The 21,118-nt window shown below is 50.0% G+C and overlaps 1 protein-coding gene across 1 annotated transcript in view; it reads right to left on the bottom strand.

The window, feature by feature from the left end:
- Window positions 1-4,413: 4,413 nt before the first annotated feature.
- LOC128720645 (MOXD1 homolog 2-like) overlaps window positions 4,414-21,118 on the bottom strand; it is a 38,059-nt gene continuing 21,354 nt past the window's right edge. Inside the window, exons 5-9 of the mRNA XM_053814324.1 lie at window positions 17,842-18,357; window positions 17,591-17,753; window positions 17,227-17,362; window positions 10,512-10,680; window positions 4,414-5,442 (exon numbers count right to left, since the gene is read on the bottom strand). Coding sequence (XP_053670299.1) covers window positions 5,134-5,442; window positions 10,512-10,680; window positions 17,227-17,362; window positions 17,591-17,753; window positions 17,842-18,357 — 1,293 coding nt within the window. The 3' untranslated portion in view covers window positions 4,414-5,133. The remainder of the gene's footprint in view (window positions 5,443-10,511; window positions 10,681-17,226; window positions 17,363-17,590; window positions 17,754-17,841; window positions 18,358-21,118) is intronic.

The following is a 21,118-nucleotide window of genomic DNA, read 5'->3' as shown; positions in this document are numbered from 1 at the left end:
CGTGTGAGGGAAGAAAAGATGCAGTTTAGGGTCATGGTGCGGAAGAAAATCCCATAATGGATAGCGCAAGGTTTTCCGGCGCCCTTTCGTCCTTGCGGATTCTGGCGTATGCTAAACACTTCTAATTACCGGCGACCTCCGCGGTCTTTGATTCGGTTTCATGACGTCGTTCATCGTGCCGTTGTGGTTTTCTAATTTCGTGCGATTGGCTTACAGAACCGATAACGCTTTATTGCTCCCTTTGTGTGGAATGAGGTCGCTATAAACGTAAGATTTTACGATACCCCGCACCGGGAGGTGATGGTTTCCATCGGTTTCATTAGAGTTTGGTGATTATTGTGCCGGGATTAGTCCCGGGCGTTTATTGCTGTCACCAGTGGCTAGTTCGGTCGCGTTTCCATCACCATCATCGTCATCATGTACGCATGCCAAGCCGTGTGCAGTTTTCCTCGGGCTCGAGACGGGTCTGGTAGAGCCGGCGGTGGACTGATGAATGTAATTAAGCGATTAATTCCATCGAATGAATACCGGTCGGGTCCGGTTGGTGCTTTAAAATTTTATTTGCCGCATTAGATGATTTATTCATAAAACCATAGTTTTGAATCATCACCAGGCCACCCTTTGGCCTACTCGACCGCATCGGGTCAAATGTTTCCAATGTTGGCAGCACCACCAGCATCATCTGCGAGTGCAAAAACTCGCATAAAATTGAGAACAACGCCGTTCGGAGACGGAAAAAAATACGATTCTCGTACGGTATCTGGATGGTGGTCATTAAAATAATTTGATTGGATCCCCTTTTTTGCGGTCCCATTTTTTTTCTCTCCAACCAACAATCAGGGGTGCACTGGTATTCATTTATTTAACGCAAAGGATTACGGTTTACATTGAGTACTAATTATTTGTTTGCCGGGTGCGCGTATTGGGGCGCATTTTAATTTATTGCCGCACATCCGCACCGCTCAACGGGGCCTGGGAAGAGGTTTTGCTTCCGGTTTTGGGGTTTTGCGTTTTGTTATCTGTTTTGTTTTATTTTATTTTTTGTGCGTGCTTTGCCTCGTCACTTGCCTCACGCGAATGCCAAACAATAACTGATGGTTTACGCTGGTTGTTTGTTTTTTGTATTAGAACTCATAAAGCGGAACCGTTCTAAATGGCTAGCGATTGCGCTGACAGCGTCACTGCCGGAAATGCGCCAATAAAATGGCACGTTGAAGGGAGGCAACATTTTCATTGGTCGATTTCGGGAGCCGCGGTTCCACGCAATGTTGATGTAAACAAAAGCGCAATTGTGTTTTTATTTTGCGTCCCATCGAGCGCAGGAATCACAAAACAACAGCTAATTTAATTTACCTACGAGAAGAATGTGGGCGATGAAACGTACGCAAACGGTTTGATTGATTTTTAATCACACATACACGCACTAATTTAATTGCCCACTGATGCGGTGGTAATTTGCCGTCCCCCAGGAATGAGATTGGAGAGGACATATTACTTTATACGAACAAAAAACAACAGCACACAGACCCGCGAACATGCACTTTTGGTACACTTCTCTCGCTCGTACTGATACAATAATGTTTATCTAATCAGTTTGGCGCCCGGGGAGAAAAAGTGTTATCTATGCAAATGTTTCCCTGCCACGCGTTTCGCATGATTAATTAGCTATTATAATTATCCCGTTGTGGTTAAGTAACTCACCAATGGGCAATATTGTCGCATCAAACCGAGCGTGGATGTACAAAACGCCGATGAACCGTGCTATTCGAAGCGGTGATATTAAAAATTAAACAAAATTACAATTATGTTTCCTCCTGCCATTCAATGAAACAAAAAAAAATCACCAATTTGTAACGATGAAAATATCACCATTAGGCACGCAATGTATAATTGAGCAGGAATAAATTGTTATCGTTGGCATTGTCAGCGTTTGGCATGATTGATTTACGCTCAACTGAGTGAGAGGACCGCAACCGGAAATACGTCCCTGGCATCTTATTATTACGATACGTATCAATCAAAGGTGCTTTTCATCCGGTTTTGCTCATTCATTTATTGCGTTTATCTTCTCCCAGAGCCTACGTGGATCTGGCCGCAATAATTATGATTTATTCCACTTCGACAACCAAATCCCATTTCCGCTTCTTCGTAGCGTAAAGACCGCACCCATGTGTACTCCCGAAACGGTTTGTGCTTCCGTTTTTTTTTCTCTCATGAAGAACCGTTATCAGGAAAGCTAGGATGTTGATCCTATCGCAATAATAGACTGGCAATTGGAGCGCCATCCTTACGCACTGCCTTACGCTCCAATTGATTGATTGATATCCTAACGACGCACAACAAACATTCGGCCTTTCGCAGGTGGGGTTTTTCCACAGCGTAAGGATGCGCGTGCTGTCGAGGCGCGGATTTTCGTTTATTGACGCCCGGTTGATGTCATGCGTGCTCGTCCATGCCCGGGAAGCGCATGATGATTTATCAGTTCCGTGCAGTGAGTTGTGAAATTTTGACTGCCTCTTCTTGCTCGTGGTGATTGGGTCGTATTTTTGAGTCTTTCGAGCACCAGATGCGCAAGGGTACAATCCGGATGGCACCCATCGGTATACGGGAGATGAAATTTGAAATAGAAAATAAAGACACATTTCGCAGCACCACACGTTCGATGGGGTGTCGCTTTCTTGGCGCAAATTACCAAACCATCTGTTCCGCCATTGAGTGGGTTTAAAATTCACGCACTTGCTTGCACAGGTCTTCTTCATCAACGCAACATTAGCGTTGTCGAGTGTGGTCAATAAAAATAAAATGAATCATGACGGATGCTCCGCTGGGGTGGTCGCGTGGGCCACCATAAAGCGATTAAGGACGACACGTGCCCGCCCGGTGACGTCGGCGTGAGGCAGTGGAAAGCTAACAATGCTAACAAGCTCTTTAAGGGTCGCACGTGCACCAGATCCGGTCGACCGGGCAGTCGAGCGGGCTTTCGGGAAGGAAAGTCAAAAATCGGCACCCACAAAAACCATCGCCACCCACGCTGGCCTACGTCCTTCGGCGTTCGAACGACCCGCCGACACGCGAGATATTCAATTAGAAATTAAACAAGGAGCGTTCGTCGGCCTCGCACGCGGAAAGAAGCGAACCGAAATGTCACGACCTTTTTTTTGCCCCCTTTGGAAGGCGGAAAAATTACCTTCCGTGAGCAAAATTGCGCCAAATTAGGAGCCCAGAGAAAATAGAAAACACATTTCAACCGGAAAGCATTTTCCTAAAACCCCGACGAAAGGACACGTCCTCGGGTGTGGATGGTGCGGATTTCCCCCTTTAAATTGACCTTTTTCGTGTTGCGCGTGACGAGTCCCGGCCGGGAAAACCACGGGGACTGGCAGCGAACTAAGCAATTTAGCGGTCGTCAGACGTCTAGACGTCCGATGGGCTGCCAGGTATCATTAGGGTGCACTGGAGGCCACCAAGGGCCGTTCGGGCGTTACACGGACAAACCGAACGCCCTTCGGACGTGCCCGTGCACGTGCATCTCCGTGCGATTCGTGCACTCTAACGATGCGATCAATTAAATATATGGGCCCCGACCGGTTCGATTGGCAAGTTCAGCCACTGCCGGGTCCCGGAGGTTGCACGTTGCAGCTGCAGGCTTCTGGACGCTCCTGGTCGCTCAGAACTGAATTAACTATTCTCTGATGAATTGCGTTTTTGGCTCCGAGCCCATCCTGCCGGCCCTCAGGCAAGGGAGTTACTCCTTCTCCTCGTACGCAGCGGTGGCGTGACGAACTCATTTGCCGCTTGCGTTGCCGGACGCCGAACGACCGGTGCATAATTTACGTTTCACGCTAGCCGGCGTGCGCATTCCCGGAGGGATTTTGTGGCCAGCCGTGCTGGCGCTGGTGAAAATCGAAGCTCGAACGAGGGCAGTGGCGATCAGCGGCCGGGTAGTGAAGATTAATTATCAGTTTGTGGCCGCCGTACTGGGTTCCGGTACCGGTGCTGGGCGACCGTCAAATGACGTCCAAGCGGCTGCAACCGAATCCGTCGGAGCATCCTTCGAGCTGGATGCGTGCCGTTGTTTGTGCAGATGAAATATTCGACCCCGGTGTGGTAGGGCCGGCGTTTTTCCGACGCACCATCGGGTTGCCATTGAAGGGAAACGAATCCGATGTGATTACTCACCGTTGCGCAGGAGCCAGACCGTCGTCAACTTGGTTAAATCTGCTGCAAAATAATCACCATCCAACTGGACGAACAGCTACTGAGCCGTTTATTATAAAAGGTGCGAGGGAACTCCATCGAATCCGGACGCATCGCCTGCTACGATACGCTATAAACGGATGATATTAAGGTCATTATGGCTGCTCCCATTACATTAACATTACATTAAGAAAACATTAACTCATCTTTGTCGTTTCCATATATTTTATTCCGTAATCTCATTTTGTTTTTATTTTGGTTTTTATTAGTTTTGACATTATACACATGCCCTCTCGCGCATTTCTTTCGCAATACAAACGTGCACCTTTGCCATCGTCTGAGTGGATAGTTGGTATGATTGTGGCCCCTTCTACATCCCTCTGCACAATCGATTTGGTAATCTGATTTTGGTTTAGCTACGTGAACGAAACGATACATCGATACCTAACAGAAGCAGTTCTTTTGAAGAAACGTTCTTTTGAAATTAAACCACTGCCGGGTGAAAAGGACCTCAGTCCTTTAGCGATTCGCAGAACCAACTCGCGTACTCCTAAAGTGCTATTAGGTCGGTTTTACATCCAATGATAGTATATACATGCTCGTGCGCTAGAGATTGTAGTTTGCTGTGTGTTGCTTTTATTATTACTTTTATTTTACAAATGGCTCCCGGCTCTTGACGCTCGTAGCGCGTACGTGACGCTATCGATTCGCCCGCGTGTTTGATACATGACATATTTACAGATAAGAGCGCGCCCGTTCGTTGCCGTTCGGGGAGTCTGATCGCCCGCCGGCGATATTGTTTCCTTTCGCGCAGATTTAATGAGCATCCGGTGCGGGTTCGGTGTCTCCTTTGCATCGCCATCGGGAGCGAAGTACGCCAGGAGTATTTATTGGAGTATTTATTGCTTTCGGGAAACTCGGTTCACTCGTCGCTGCTTACTGCAGCGAACGCCCAAGGATGGTGGCCATCGTGAGCGCAAGAATCGAATCCAGGACGGGCACGGAGCCTGAACTGCGGCCCACCTGCCGGTGGTTGGTCGTAGGTGGTGTCTGCTGGCCGCTCCGGGACATCTTCGCTTTCAGGTCGATATCGATCATGTTCGTCGACTCGTGATCGTCCATCGCTGGCATGTCGATCATGTTCGGGCCGGTCTCGGTGACTAGGTTCGTGTGCACGCTCCGGCACTTGTCCACCGGTTTCCAGGAACGCGTGATGTTGCTACCAAAGGCTTCCGCCTCGATGCCCTGGGGGTGAAAATAAAAAAAAAGAAAACGAACAAACCACACGGCATGAAAAATCGCTAGAGAACAAGAGCGAACAACCACACTCACACCGTGCCGGCGTCGGTACGGTAAATGTTTTCAAATTGAAAATTTCATCACGTCCCGCACGTCGAGTAAAACCCACTTTACTGTTTAAATGTTTCGGTTGCACTATTCGGTTCCCCAATCGCCACCATCGGTGTGTCGAGGGAGCAAGGATACGCTGGCCTCTGTGTGGTTCTGGGTGGCCGTTATTGGCCGAGTCCTTCCGTTGGAAAATGATACCCACTCATATCGTGCTCGCCACACCATTGGAAGGAAAAAGGGAGCAACAAAAAATGTAAGAACGCACCGCAAATAAGCAACCGAATGTTGCCTCACCCGAGAGGGCGAACCCCGGGGCAGCGTGTTCAGATAAAACACGGCAACGTTCTGGTCATTTGTTCCAATTCGTTACTCTCAAGACACATCCGAAAGGGCGCACAGCCAGTGGCCGGACAGGAGCGGGAAGAAAGTTGCATCGTGCACTTTTCATTTGCGGTCGGAATTGGATGTTGCGTTTTTAGGGCTAGCTTCGTACGAGTCGAGCTCGGCTATGCATCAAACCGTACGGATGCGGTGTGGCACATCTTGAAGATCATCGGAAGGTCGGTATCGGAATCGCTCCGGTGTGCTTGTAACCACATACCAATTACCAGCGCCATTTGCAGTGGACTATTCTTCCCTTAGGCACTAGGGTAGCGATAAAAGAAAACAAAAACATCTCCTAACGAAAAGAGACTGGGAAATTACAGTGTCCTTACGCTTTCACCGTATTGCACCGGAATGCGCCAGCACTTGCGATGATCGCAAACAAACGAAGAATTGAGGGACTCTTCATTCTGATGCAGCTCTTCTAGCTCACTCGCTGCCATTCGGCAGAATAATTGGCATTTAAGGCAGAATTAACTCTAAACGTCTGATGCTGCTTCTGCTGCTGCTGATCCAAGCTCAACCCCCCGGAAGGCACAAATGCACTAGACCCGACAGGGGGCCGTGGTCGGCTAGCAAATGGGAAAGTTTCCACCACGACAGCCTCATTACATGGCGGCGATGGTGAAGTAGCAAAAATCGACCGCTTCAAATGCAGAAACTTCTTAACGAGCTCCACTTCGAGCGCCAGCGTCGTCGTCGACGTCCACGTAATTTTCGTCCCCGGGAGGTTGCGATGTTGTAGTTTCTCAGACTCCCAACGGCGTCGCAGCCACCACCAGGATGTTGCTGTCCGCTGGCCAGGGTAGCATGTAAACGAGGGTCGCTTAAGAAATATGAAAAGTGCCGCTGAATGCAAACCGTCCCGTCGGTTGTGTGGCGGGACGGGAAAGAAAACAAACTTTTGCGTCTCAATTATTCCGTTTGAAGCCGTCCCCCTAGCCCGAAATGCTTCACTTGCACCATAAATGGTTGAATTGGTGCAGTACGCGACAAGCCGAGAAGGTGGGTAGGTAAATGAAGAAGCGTAGAAAAAAAAATTAAACCATGTAATATTCATAAACCGAGTGGAAGAACTCTCTGGGCCGTGTGCCAGGCCTCGATCGGATTATTTACGAAATGGCGTCCCTGTTTCTGCCCTGTTTGCATGCTGCGAGTCGAAAAGAGGCTGAATTGATTCGTCATCTCGACGATCCGCTGGCCGATTCGTGACCAGGCACCCATCCTGACGATGATGGCATAATGGGTCACAGGTTCGGCGTCCTTTTCATGCGTCGTCGGTGGATCGTCGCACTAATCATTACCATCAAATGGTGACGCTCCATTGCGTTCCTCTTTTCTCGGTTGATCTCGTCCTGGTCGTGCGCCAGAAGTACATTGCACTAGAAACCACCCTGCCCGGAGGGGTACACCAGAGCACTTCAAGCGCCAGTACTCACTGCGCTCTCTAGTTCTCCTCCTACACCAATAGCAGCACTGACGGTCTATGATGTAGTTCCCGTTTCGCAAGTGTTTTTCTTACGTGTTTTCCCGCGCGTCACACCCAGGACGTTCATTTGTTTCGTCTCCTTGTCACTCTCTTGCTTTCTCATTCTCCCTTGCGTCCAATGATCCATTCACGACGGACCAGTGTATTAGGAGCACCACCCAAACTCGGCCTCTGAAGTCCGGGCTCGAGTGAGCCGGCGAGGCCAGGCGATGTAAAAAATGCCTCACCACGAAGGGAACCCGGTTGGGAAGGGATACTTAAAAAATGTCTCGACCATCATCCACCCTCCAGCGAAGTCTGGTTGAAAAGAAAACCCACCAGCCTTCCCCGTTCGAACGCACACATCGCCCCTTTGCCGGGAGGCCGACAACAAAAGAGTGGAGGAGTGCGCGCGCGAGTGCTTTTGAAACAAACATCAAAGGGATGCCGACATTACAACATATCGAGAATAATAGCGCCCCGTTGAGGGGTTTGAGAAGCGAGCTCTACAGCGGGCTGGGAACCGACGAGAGGCCACAGCCGAGCACCACGGCTGGGTGAAAGGGTTTCAAAAAGAACCGTCGACGAAAAAGGATATCTCTCAACGACGACGACGACGACGACGACGACGACGACGCCAGTGACGATGATGATAACGACGAAGTCTAAGGATCGTCTTCCCGTGCTTTTCCCGTTCGCTTGCTGTGTGCAAGATTTGCATCCTGTCGAGCACGGGAGTAGGTTCCTTTTCATTCGCACGAATCATCGATTTTATTCGCTCAATGGGTCGTCGCAGTCGAGCAAACTGGGCTGGCGTTCACAGATGCGAACCCGTCTGTCGGCCGGTTTGTGAGGATTAATTCGCCAGAAAAGTAGTGCTATGGTCGTAATTATGGGAAGGAGTGTGAGTGCTCCATTGGGCAGGGAATATCAATCGTATCAAACCCATCTCTAGTGATGTCGCTTGTGATAATGTTCCTTTTGAAAAATAGCCCATCAATAGAGCCGGCTCGGAAAAGCTACTCGGCGTTCGAAAATCTTCACGTTCATGTGGATACAACACGGGCGCGTGATGAAGTGTCCTTGCGCGGTTGCTTGTCTTCCTTGCCGAAACAAAGGCACACAAGCACATCCCTGGCGCCGGTTCGGTAGACCGTATCATGCGACAGGCAATTTTTCAATTCCACCAAAACGCTTTGATGTTGGCCGCCTTTCTTGACATTTGGGGCGGATGAGTCTGAAGTGCGGAAGGTGCTTACCTTGGCTTGACTTGAACAAAAAAAAAAGAAAAGAGCACATCTCCTGTCCTTGCAGAAAACAAAATATCATCCCTTGAACAATACCCACACACCCACCGGTGGATCTTGTAATCGAGGAAACCAGTTTAAGTGCACGAGCTGTTCCGTCCTGTACCAAAAAAAACGAGTAACTCACTCATGCAGGTGCATTCGCAGTCAAGTGCATCGGAATCCGGCGAGTAAAAATTGCACTCGCACACAGGAGTGAGCGAGTGCGGAAGGATACGTTATCATACTCGACGCACCATAGTAATGTCCTTTGATGTTTGCTACATTCGAGTTGCCGTTGTCATTCCCGGGCGACGAATTCCTCCATCGGGAGACAATGCCACACGCCGGTACGCCGGTTTGCCTCTCATTAGCGCGCTCTCAGAAGCGTACATTTAGCGAGTTTGCGAACAAATACCGCTCCTCAGCAGCCCAACGAGATCCAGGACAACTGATGAACGGGCGTGGCGGCGGAAGAATGTCACGCAAAATGTTATATAGTTGGGAATGCAGCTGGGTTTTTCGCTTTTACAAGCAGTCCTGTTTACAGATTGCATATCTTCAGGCGTTCAGGTTTGCTTTGATGTTTGAGTTTTTTGCAAAATCCTTCCCAGGACGCATGGATATTTCCTGTTTATTCAACCCGCTCAGTGACATTGTCGTGTCGTGCTTACATTTGCCGAGTTTTCCGTAATGACACGAGTGGCGCTTCCGGTCGTTGCATCACCAATTGCCCCTCGACAGGCGTTGGAATTTTCCGAGGGTGGCGTTTTAGCTTCTTAGTGTGTACGTGTTTTTTTCTTCTCGAAAACTAACACCCACACCCACTGCCAGTCCGAGACTAGCACACTTTCCCCAGTGCCCAAAGCGTAAGCCCATTTATTTCACTTGCTAAATCCGTCGCCCGGAATTAGACCCGACCCGACCCGGGTTCGCTGTCGGGCTCCCGCGGGACTCGTAGGGATTTTCCTTCATTTGCAAAACGAAACTAATGCGCAATGGAGGAAAGTGAGGTAGTGGATTGAAGTTTCTCCCTACGCCGAAAGCCGTGGCGGATTAAGAGCAGGCAGATGGGAGAAGAAAAGTTAAAAAAGAAAAAAATAAATATATATCCGACATCCCAAAAGGCGGCCACACTTCGTGTTTCGGTACGGCAAGAAATCCCACCGAAATCGGCATGTGCGCACACGTGTTGATAGTCCTACGTTGATCCTTTTCTCCGTTACTCACCCCTCAGTGGGCCTTTTTTCGCCCGCAACTCACACTCACACACGTCCGCCTATGTGTTGGGCCACATAATTTCTGCATAGTTTTCCACACGCAAACACACACCCTCTTCGGTAGGCTTCACCACCGTAATGGAGTGAGAAAAGTAAGAAAAAAAGCAAACCCTCGCCGCAGTCGAATGAGGAAATGCCCCATCGGGGAATTATATGTTATCATTATCATTTTCGGAGGGCTTATTTAAAAGTTTTATTTCCCAACCCATTTGCAAGGGTGAATCGAATCGGCAAGGGCTAGTTTTTGGGAGTCGAAATGACACCACCGATGTTGAGGCCAGAAGATGGTGAGTTGGGTCGTTCTACTCGGTACTGGGGCCTTCAACTCGCACGCTCTCGAACCCATCATAAGCTGTCATGTGCAGAAAAGGGTTTAAGGACCCGGTTGCCTCTCCAGGCAGGTGCTGGAACGTGGTCCATTCCTTCGTTGGTATGCTGTAAGCCACTACCGATGGTCGTCAATTGAAACAACTTCCGGCCGAGTGCTGTCCTGGAGGCTGTGAAAAATTTCCCCAAAAACACAAAAACCCACACTCGTTCGCTTACCGGTAGCATCGTGTTGGTTGGCGTCCAGCAGAGTGGCTTGAAGGAACCCTGCCTGGTCGCGTCCTGGAAGCTCTCGAACTGGTTCTCCCAGTCGTAGGATGTTAGACGGCGCTCGAGCGTCATTCCGGCCAGTTCCGCCGGTGAGGCTATCACGACCGGATTGGTACCGCTGAAACGAGAAGCAGAAAACAGAAACCACATAAGCGGTGGGAACGACGATATAGATATTTTGAAGGCGCCTCCACGTGGCCCGTTGCTATTGGAATAAATTTAGAAACATTTTCCCACCCCGTTTTCCCAAAAAACCGAGGTCCGCGTACGTTTTCCCAGTCGAAGCGGTTCGATAGACCCGATAACCTATGGATTTCGTTCGAGCCTCTCGACGTCCCGGTCAGTGGTTCGGACAGTTTGCGGTTTGTGAATTTTCCGGCACCGGGTTTGGCACCGGATCCTTCGGTGGGTTCGCTGGTTCCCGCTAATGGACGCGGTTTTTGGTCGAACAGGTTTGGTTTTTTTTTTCAGTCAGGTGCACAAGCTTCGGTCGGTTCCCTGGTCAGGGCATGTAAAATCCGTTGCCGACCTGTTAGTGGTTTAGGACGCGACCCTAAAAGCAACCCTGTGACCGAACACACACAAACGCGTTCGGATGTGGTGAGCATGGCTCAACGCCACTCACGTCGTCAACAGTTTAGTTGGGCTCGGATGGCCGCAAGAAGCGTCGAATTTCGCGAACATTGCGCATGTAATTCCGCGCTAGCAATCGGACATTTGTACACGTCTTGAAGGAAAATCAATCTCCTTCATGATGGAGCCCATTTTTTACCACACAATCTTCCAGCTCAATTAGCAAGCCGCTCGAGAACGCTGCCTCGACCAGATGAGAAATCCATTTTTCTGTGCTCCCACCAACGCCCCCAGATTAATAGCCAAACGTCACCGGTGGAAAGCGAGGCGTATGGGAAGTTTTTCCCCAAACAACCCGGAAACAAAACAACCCCAAACGGGCCCACTTCGCAATTTCTCGCACCGCAACGTACTGCCGGCGTGTTAATATCGTTCAGAAAGGCGTTTCGAGGGCGAAAGAAATGATTTTCCATCGTCCCTGGTGGGGAGCGTACTGTCGGGAGGCCGGAAAACCCGTCCGTTACCGTTACTTAATTTATTTCGCCACCGTAATCGCTCGGAAGAATTATGTTTTTCGGCAATAAATTTAAGTGGTTAATGGTTTTGAACCTTTTCGCTCTCGTTCGCTCCTGGCGCCTGGTCGTATGGCGGGTCGTGATGGAGCCATTGGTTACGTTGGGATGCTTCTGAAGAAAAATCCCACCCATCGGGTGGGGAAGTTGACCGTTTCTGTGAAGCGCCGCTGTGGGGAGGTTTTAAAAACACGGAAGAACGCGCCATATTGCAATCGCACGCAGCCCGAATGTGCCGTTTGTGAAGAATCGTGGGAGAACTTCGCAACCGTTCGCGGTGATGGCGAATCGTATTTATATATATTATTTCGAAAGTAATTTATTACATTCGTTGCGCGAGATCAAACATACTCCGCCGGTACCGTTTGTGCGTTCTCGAAGGGGCGCGAAAAGTGCTCGCCGAAAACCCATTTCTTCCAGCCTGTCGTCCGCAGACCGTCGCTGCTTCGAATCCTCGTCCTTTTCGTAGAGAAAATTCCATCACCACTACCACCACCAATGGCCCTTGCAAGCGGATTAGCGATGGGAGGGTAAGCGTCGGGAGAAAGTAATTCATTACCCACTTTTCGCGCACTTTTCGGAATGAGATTTACGCTAAGCGCGCGGGAATGCCAGCACCCCTAAGCGCGGATATTTGAACTACTGCAAGCGCCATTCCGCAGGGACTGATGGGGAGTAAGTTCTTTAGGAAGGGGCGGCTGTCTTTTTGCATTACTTTCACTTCACTCGTCGCTTGGTGTGTTTGTTGCTTTTTTGCTGCTGTTGTCGGTGCACCTCACCGCGAACGAACACTTTGACCGCAAGTCCTGTGCACGTGACGCCAAAGGTGAACTCGCTCATTAACTCATCGTGGTGCAAACTTTCTCCCCAGTCTGTGAATCGTCTGCTTTCCCTTTGGATGGGAAGTATTTCAATCCCCTTAATGCCCTGAATCCGGGCTCGTTGGCAGAGTTATAGCTTGCAGAAAGGATTAAACTTTTCACCGACCCAACCAACCGGTGGGCGCGTATAATCAAACTCGAACGCCTGGGCGAACCACGCAGCCACACGGCGTAACCTTTGAGATTTGAATGTATTAATTAAAATCACTTCTCACTTACCTCCCCAACGAACAGGGGGATGGTTTTTTACGACCCCACCGCCATTTAATTCGAAAACCATCAACGTAACGGCCGCATTAAGACGGGCTTTGCGATCGGTGTTAAGGGTCGTGTTGTCACCTGGCCTAGCCTGGCAGGTCTTGTCTTATCCAATTCGCTCAAGACGGCCTCCTTACACGAAAGATGCATTAGAAGCGAACCCCACGAGGGCTGTGTGTGTGTGTGTGTGTATGTTTAATGGTGTTTTTTGCACCCCTCTCATCGCTCTTCAACCCAGCGTTGATCCGAGGACATTGTCGTTATTGATGGTAGAACAAGGCGGGCTTAATCCGAGCCGACGGAACTCCCGGCGGACGGTCGGTGGATTTCCGGTGCAAATCTCGTTCGTTTTGCTAAACGAAGGGCCTGGCGTCTTGCAGCTGATGCCTCGCAGTGAACCCTCGAACTATTTTTACGACACAAGTGGGTGGGTTTTTTTTGCTTCTCCTTCAGGATGCTTACCCTTGCGTTCTTAGCGCCTGTGCATTTGCGAGCCCTTTTCCCATAAGCAGCAACAAAAAAAGGGGCCCAGGAAAACCGCATGATCCGCATGATAAATAATACGAGCAGGCGAAAGTTCTCAGGTGCAAATTATGCTGTGCCTTCCCATGCTCGCACGAGTGCGCGCGAGCTCCCGAGAATGTCCGATGGCCGATTTTCTCGCTTCCCTAACGAGCAGCCAGTACGCACCTCGAGGACGTAACAATCGAGCGGGCACCCTGGGGAGGTATGTGTTTAATGTTTTTATTAGCGCCACGGTTTTCTGCTTTCGTAAAAGTTCCAACCTTCCCGGCTACAATGCAGCATCGCAAACATTCCGAAGGTACAGTTTTCCGTTGCCGTCGGGACGTCGGAATCCTTTGTCCCGGATGGTGGATCCGAAAACTATCGTTATTAAGGGAAGGGTTTTTTTTCTACAGACTCGCTCTCGTTTGAATTCCTTTGGTGCTTTGGCCCCGGAGAATGGACGGAAGAAAAAGATAAATATTTTCTCATGAATTTTCACCATCTCCCCTATCAACGATACTCCAACGCTGCCGACGTTGGCGACTTTAATATATCATTCTGGCGTACGATTTTTTTGTTGTTCCGGCTGTTCGCAATTATTTCACCATCTTATTCGCATCCCGCACCATCTCTGGGTGCAATTTGTGGCCACCGTCCGTATAGAGCGTCGTTTGTCTTCTCATCGCTCCTATCTCTGGGTTGTGTTTTCTTTTCCCAACCACAATCGGATCGGAGGGCCAGTTGAGCGTCGCTTCTCGAATGACGGATGAGCTCGGAAGTGGGCAACTTTCTGACACCGATTTATTGATTTCCATTTTCCAATTATGATAAATACACTCGGGCGTGTGCGCACTCTGACCACTATGGACCTTAATTACAGCCTCAGCAGTGGACCTTGGCGGTGGTAGAAATTCATCATTTTAAAACAGTCACGCAGCTTGGTCACGAGTGAGCTCGCGCGGGTATTTATTTAGCACGGTTTCTCGCTCACTCCGTGCCCAGCAAAATAAGCTGAAATAATGAAAATTTCATTACGGCTGTGAGCAGCGACGCTTTTATTCCGGTATAATTTTTCATCATTTTCACTCCAGACTCAGTGTCGTGGGAGGGTTATTTTTGTTGTCTCGCTCGCCCTTTTGCCGCACAATGCATTTATTTAAGCGCCATAAAGATAAAAAAGGCCCACGGACCGCGAAAAGCAGAATTTGATGTATCTGATTGTGGGAGATTGCAAAAAACGAGACCCGGCCCGGTGTTTGCATCAAATTTAATGACGTTCATGGCTCATTTCGCGAAAAGTCCGGGTCCGCAGGACAATGCACATCGCGGCCGCTTTTCTTTCATTGCTAAAAGGCCAGGCCGCGAGGTGGCCTTCGCCATTGCGGTTGACACCGCCCGCAGAACTATAAACAAGATAAGTTTCCCGGTTTGCTTGTGCTTTGTGGGCGAGTGTTCCGCGACCGATTCGACGCGGTTCCTTTGACGAGGCGAACATTGCCATCCTGGCATCGTTGTTTCCGCGAGCCCTTGCTGGATGCTTGTGCCCGGGCTGAAGCTTGAATGTTTTATTTCCCGTGCCCGGGAATGGGTTGTTTTGCGTCCTTTCGCCAACGGGTGCCACTGGGGAGGTTTCTTTTGTGCCATCGCTCGTCACCTGCATCCTGCACGGGACGGGGTTTTATTTTGCGTTTGGTGAACGAATGAAAAAAATAAAACATCGACGCTCTGTCACACCGCTCAAATGACACCAGTAAAGGCATGGAGATAAAATGTCGTTTGAAAAAATTAATAATTGTATCTCTTCGCGACCCGGTACGATGGATGCAGTGGTGGTTTTGCGTTTCGGTCACTGCAATGGTCGCGGAACCTGCCACGCGGAACACCGACTTTTGGGCATGGAAAAATCGGCACCTTCATCATCAGGGGCAGGGTGAAAATGCAGGCGTCAGAAGAAGGCAGAAAAGGTCCTCCGAAGGAGCGCTATCATTAAAATTTAATGAGATTTTTCTATTTCCCTGTGCAAAACGATCCTCGCCGTTCTTTGGCCGCTGTTTTCTTTTTTTACATTCAATAAGAATCCATCAGTGCGCTTGGGAGGTTCATTCTACTACAAAGAGGAAAAGCAGAATATAAATGCGAACTGAAACACATTGAAACAAACCGGTGCGGCCCTTTTGCAGGAGTTTCATTTTCCTGTTCGAGAGCGCCCAATGAAGAATGCTTCCGTTTCGGGTGCTTCAAACGAACAAATTCCACCCGGCAGGTGACGAAACAGAGTCGCGTCCGTTGGGGCTACAGAAGGTAAGTTGCTATTTTTTATGTTACTTTCGCGCTCCTTTTGGGCTTTGGGTTGTCCTTTAGCAGCAAAGAAACCATCCCGAAAAAGGTTGCCCTTGGACGAGGATGGCCTCAGCTGGCTATGGAAAAGCGGTCTCTGAAGCTGGACCGTGGAGCAAAAAAATACAAAATTTTCCGACCGGCCCATGGGACAAAGTGACCGGAGTTTAAAGGAAAACGCGTCAGTCCTTTGGTAGAAAACGGTAAAAAAGGACGAAAAATTTTCGGCAGCCCTCACACAATGGAATCGACTCATTCATTCGAACCCTTACAAACAGACCACTCCGCTCGGACTCTCGGCTGGATTGTCTCCTGGGGAGGCATAACAAAACGCGTGGAATTTAAAAAAAAACGAAAAATCCCTACTTTCAATCGACGGAAGCTCTAGCGCAGGAGTGAAAACAAAAATTACTTCAAAAATCCTCACTAGTGGACGTCGGTGGCGAACACATTCCGCCGGCAAACTCCCACTCACCCGGTTTGCTGGGACGCATGGGAGTGCGAAAGGAATTTTCTTTTATCGTCACACAATTTTCATACTTTTCCGACACCCGGTCGCTCGGTGGTCGAGCTTGCGGTCGATTGTTTTGTGGCGACGGAAATGAGACTCCGAAAGCGAGGCCGCCGTCAAAGAACAAACAAAAAAAATAACGGGAAAACGGTTTTCCCGATTATTTTTTTCTGCTTCCGCGGACGCCTGCGGAGGATCCCCAACGGGGATGTTGAGGATGTTTGGCAGTGGAAGCACTGCGTGGGCGCTACTAAACGCAGTCCCTCGAAGGCTCGATAATACTCATTAGGTTGCTTCGTTACACCGGCCGCTTGGGCAGGATACGATAATCGATGCGGTGGTCGGGTTTCCGCTCGATCGGGTCGAGTTCCGGTTTCGAAGGCATTCCGCTCACGTGCTCGATGGCCAACCCCATCGAATGGGCTCCCGAAAACCGATACTATCGTGTCAGCGATGGGCCCAAATTATCATTCACCAAAGCCGGGAATATTCCATTCCACTCGGGTGCTCTTCGGGCGCGTGTTCAAGCTGCGTTCAGCACGTGGAAGCCTTTAAGGTGACTCGGCTTTCATTTTGCGCCGAACTTTTCCGACGCACCAGCTGGGACCGAGAAGCCAAATTAAACACCAAATCCCACGCGCTCACAAAGGGGTTTTTATTATGCTCGGCGCGTTTTCCCGTGGGCTGTTTTTATGGTCACACTGTGGCCGTTTTATCTGAACGGAAGCACGCCGTCACGGGGCGTTGGATGGGCCGTTCGTCAAATTTTAATACCGAAAGCATAACGATGATCGAGCGGTGCTAGAAAAGCCCACTCACAGGTAGACAGGCTTTCATTAACGGCGCACACTTTAAATCGCTGCAAAGAGCTATCATTTGGGGTGGCTTCAGTAAATCTTCACACCCACGGAATGACGAGGCCTTGGCTTCTCGCCTTCCCAGCACCAGAAACGATAGCGGCCATATTTTTGCTTAAACGAAGTCGACGGAAAAACAGCTGAAAACGCCCCGATGGTTATACTTACGAGGCTAGCTCCTCGATACCGAGCGAATGAAGAACAGTCGGCAGACTCGGCAGCGAGTGGCACGATGTCAGTTCCCGCTGACGAGGGTAGTACAGCGTCAGGATGAGACAGATTTCCTCCCGGGTCGTCATGCCACCTGTGGGAAAGGAACGGGCAAAGGCACGTTAGAGGCGACAAGACCTTTTCAAAACCACCCCACCAGTTGGGTCCCTCGGGAAGGTCCTTCAGACCATCTTGGACCACGACCGATTCCATCTTGCGCAGAGAAAACGAAAACGAAAAAAAGACATCTCCCTACAGTCTACCACGAGAGGGCGCCACCTTCACCGGCAGTAGCGTGTGACAGGCGACACGGTTCACTTACCAAGCGTGATGGATTTGCGGGACGAGCTGTCATAGATACATTCCGCGACGAGGCTGTCACCCGGGAGAACCCGGGCCGGAACCGCCAGCCGCCGGTAGTCCTGGTAGCTCGGGTCGATGTTGGTGTCGCGCATAATCGGCTGAAGCTCGGTGTTGCCTCGAACCTAGAAAAGAGGCAACAGCGAGAGTTTAAAGTCGTGAAAGTTCTTCAGGCTTTCAGGGCGATCTCTCGAGAAAAGGGACCTTCCGTACCTGACGTAGTTTCACCTGTCGGCCGATCAGGTGCGTCCGACTCATGGCGGCGAAGATGTTGATGCCTTCGCGTGGGAAAGCCCGCGCCGTACATGACCCGATGCAGTGGCCCTGTGAGACCACCTTTTCTTGCCGAGGTGGAATAATGTGCCGCCAGTTCGGGTCGAGTCCCACCGACAGGACACCGGCGTCGTGCTGTCGCAATCGATGTGTATAGTACAGCTTCAGGCCCGAATTGTCCACCATCTGCTGCTCCATTGCGGCCACATCATCGTCCTCTCCGAGGCTATCCTCATCGGTGTTTGAACGCGGGTCGCTCTCTAACGGTGGTGGCGATTCGACAGCGTCTTCGCGCGACCGAACACCTATATTTCGCTGCTGCTCGTTGAGGTTCTTCCGGTAGAAGAGCGAAAAGTCGTACGTGTAGTCCGGATAGTTGTAGTGCGTCTCCAGCATGTAGTATGTGGCCTGGTGTGACTCAAGCGGATACCCGGCCTCCGGAGGGAAGGTGAAACCCTGCAACAAGCGGACACATTCGCATGAGAAATCGCCGGGTGCGAGAGCGTCTCTACAACGATCTCGTTTATTTTAAGGAACCGCTTCTCCAAAATCCGGGAGCACCATTACTTAGTGCTATTTAGATCCAAACGAGGATCCCCTGGAAAGGGGTTTTTATTGCCAACTCCACAAGTAAACACACGCGCCCGTACAAAATGAGTTCGCACACATGGATGGGGAGCGTTTTATGACAACGCTCCACAGCTCCACTATTCCTAGTGCCAATTCCAGCCCCATAAACCGAATGGAACAATGCTCCGTAATAACGCTTGTTCGTTCGTTCGCCTCACCGAACACACCGTGGCGTCAGCGTCGTAAAAGTCACGCCATCCTCATTTCGCCCTGTCGTTTTCACATGCGTCCATGACTTCGAAGACGCGCCACTCCAAACGAGACACCAGCGACTGGCTTCGGCGCCGGTTCGCATCATAAACCGCGCGGATTCGGGGCGGCGAAAACTACTAGTGCTGCGAATAGTGCGATAAATTACACACACCCTTTCGGAACGTGACTAAACGAATCTCGCGGTTCACCTGCGTCGAGCTGCTCGGAGCGCCAGGTGTCTGATTTGAACCTCCCCCACACGCAAGCGGCCATTTTTCCGCCCCATCGTGGTGACGGTGCCCGAAAAGCGGCGGTACCCGCGAACACGAACGCGAAATTCATTACATTCCATCACATTCAAATTGAATTGGCAATTGGCAAATTTATTCTATCGTGTAATTTAATTTATTCGTCTGCTCACACCGGTGCGCCTCCATCGTCCTGGTGGCGTTACCGGGAAATCCCTGCGAACCGTTGCGACCAATCGACGCCTTCCAAGGAGCCGCGGTTGTGAAGAAATCGAAAAAGCTCGCAACACACAACGGGCGACGTTCGTTGGTTGGTTGGTTTTTGTTCCGCTTTTCGGGTTTTCTAGCCCCCACTTCCCACCGACCAGTTCCTTTTGTTGCCTTCCACCCAGCACTAAGCGGCACAAATTCAATCAAACCAATTGTCGATTTGTTTTCGCGTCTTTTGTCCTCCGTCGTCGTCCTTAAGGGGGGTTCGCACCAGTTATGCCCATTTCGAGACGCCTGTTTGCGTGCAGTCGGACGTTGCTTGGGTGAGTTTTGGTTAAAGCTCAGCGCAATGGCGGCGGAAAAGCGTTCAACGGGACAAACGTAACAGATGGCTTTAACTGTGCATGTTTAGCCACTTTGTACGAAAACAATGCTCTACACGCTTTTTTTCAAATGAGAAAGGAAAAAACACTCACACAATCGAAATCCAACCGCATGACGCAAGCAGGCACATGAATTAATGAAAACAAATTCTCTCTCATCTTTTCAGCAGGCTTGTTGTGTGTTTTGGCTTCGGCTGTTGTTTTCTTTTCCGTGTCCACGGGGCACATGTTTACAATTTCCGACCGATGGATCCGAGGCAGGCACCTCCCGCCGGAACTAATTCCAAACGCGCTGCGGAATCCAGCTAAAAGCTCCTGTTTTTGCTCTCATTTAACGCTGTCGACATCAATTCTCTTTTAACAAATGAATTTTGTACCAACCAGCCCACCAAAAAAAAACAAAAGGAGCAGCGGAATGATCGAGCAAACAAATGGGTGTCCGGCTGTGCCGAAAAAAAGAAAACGGTGACGATTTCGAGAGTACATCTACTCACGAAATATGTAATATGTTTCGCAGAATGTTTTGCCAAAACGTAAACATTGCCTCGGTGGAAATAAAACACGCCGAAAAAAGCCAAACAAACATGCACTCCACGGGGGTGGTAAACTATTTAGCCACCCCTATCTACACCCACAGTTTCGGGGTAGTTTTGGGAGGAATTTCGGCATTCCGATGGCATGCTGTTAGCGTTAGCACGTGGACCGTGCGAGTAGGTATGTTTATCCACCAGGGGGCGTTAGCAGTGTTGTTGGCAGTTTCATTAACTATCCTTGTATACGCCATTGTTACCCCGGGCTTGTCAGGGTATTTGTTTATTTTCCATCATCACGTTGTTTCGCAGACCGTGGTGGAAATATGTTTTACAAAACCCACGCAAAAACAAAAACCTGCGATATAGAAATCCTCCGACCTCCAACGTCGTTGGGACGTCACCGTTGTGACCTAATTTCGCGACAACGCAAAAACCGCACCCTGGATGGGCATCGGCCAATATTAGCATCCGTCGCGGGGTGCACGTTTCGGCGTCCTTTTTTTTCCTCAACCCCCTGGGAGGGTAGCGCGGAAAATCGAGACCAAAACGCTCTTTAACGCGGCGCGCACGAACGGAAGCGGAAAAATCACCGATCCAGCAGTGCGTGAATGTTCTTTCATGTTTTGCTGCATCAGTTGCTTTCCGGCGTTCGCATTGGGTGCCGTCGTTTTTACGCACCTTTTTTTGTGTTGTTTCGTGCTTCTTTACCTTCCTACCGTACAACCGAGGAAAAGACGTCCTTCTAAAGAGAAAGAAGAGCGAGAGAAAAAAAACACCCAGCCCAGCTAGTGGGGCTTTTCATGTTTTCCATTTTCATCCCCAGGCTCAGGTGCCTCACGCGCGATCGGTGTTTTTGTGTGGGACGTCTTTCAACTTGCCGACACCCACCCACCCCACCACCCACTCCTCCACAGGCAACAGAACGGAACGGTAGGCCAATTGGGTCCCTTCGCCAGCGTCTCACTCCGTCTCCGCCTGTTACACCCAAGAAGGCGTAACTTCACGTGGCAGCGAGGGCGCA

The sequence above is a fragment of the Anopheles nili genome, chromosome 2 (genome assembly GCF_943737925.1).
Source record: "Anopheles nili chromosome 2, idAnoNiliSN_F5_01, whole genome shotgun sequence".
Taxonomy (NCBI): domain Eukaryota; kingdom Metazoa; phylum Arthropoda; class Insecta; order Diptera; family Culicidae; genus Anopheles; species Anopheles nili.
The sequence above is the reverse complement of the archived record's forward strand: the minus strand, read 5'-3'. Positions and strand labels throughout refer to the sequence as shown.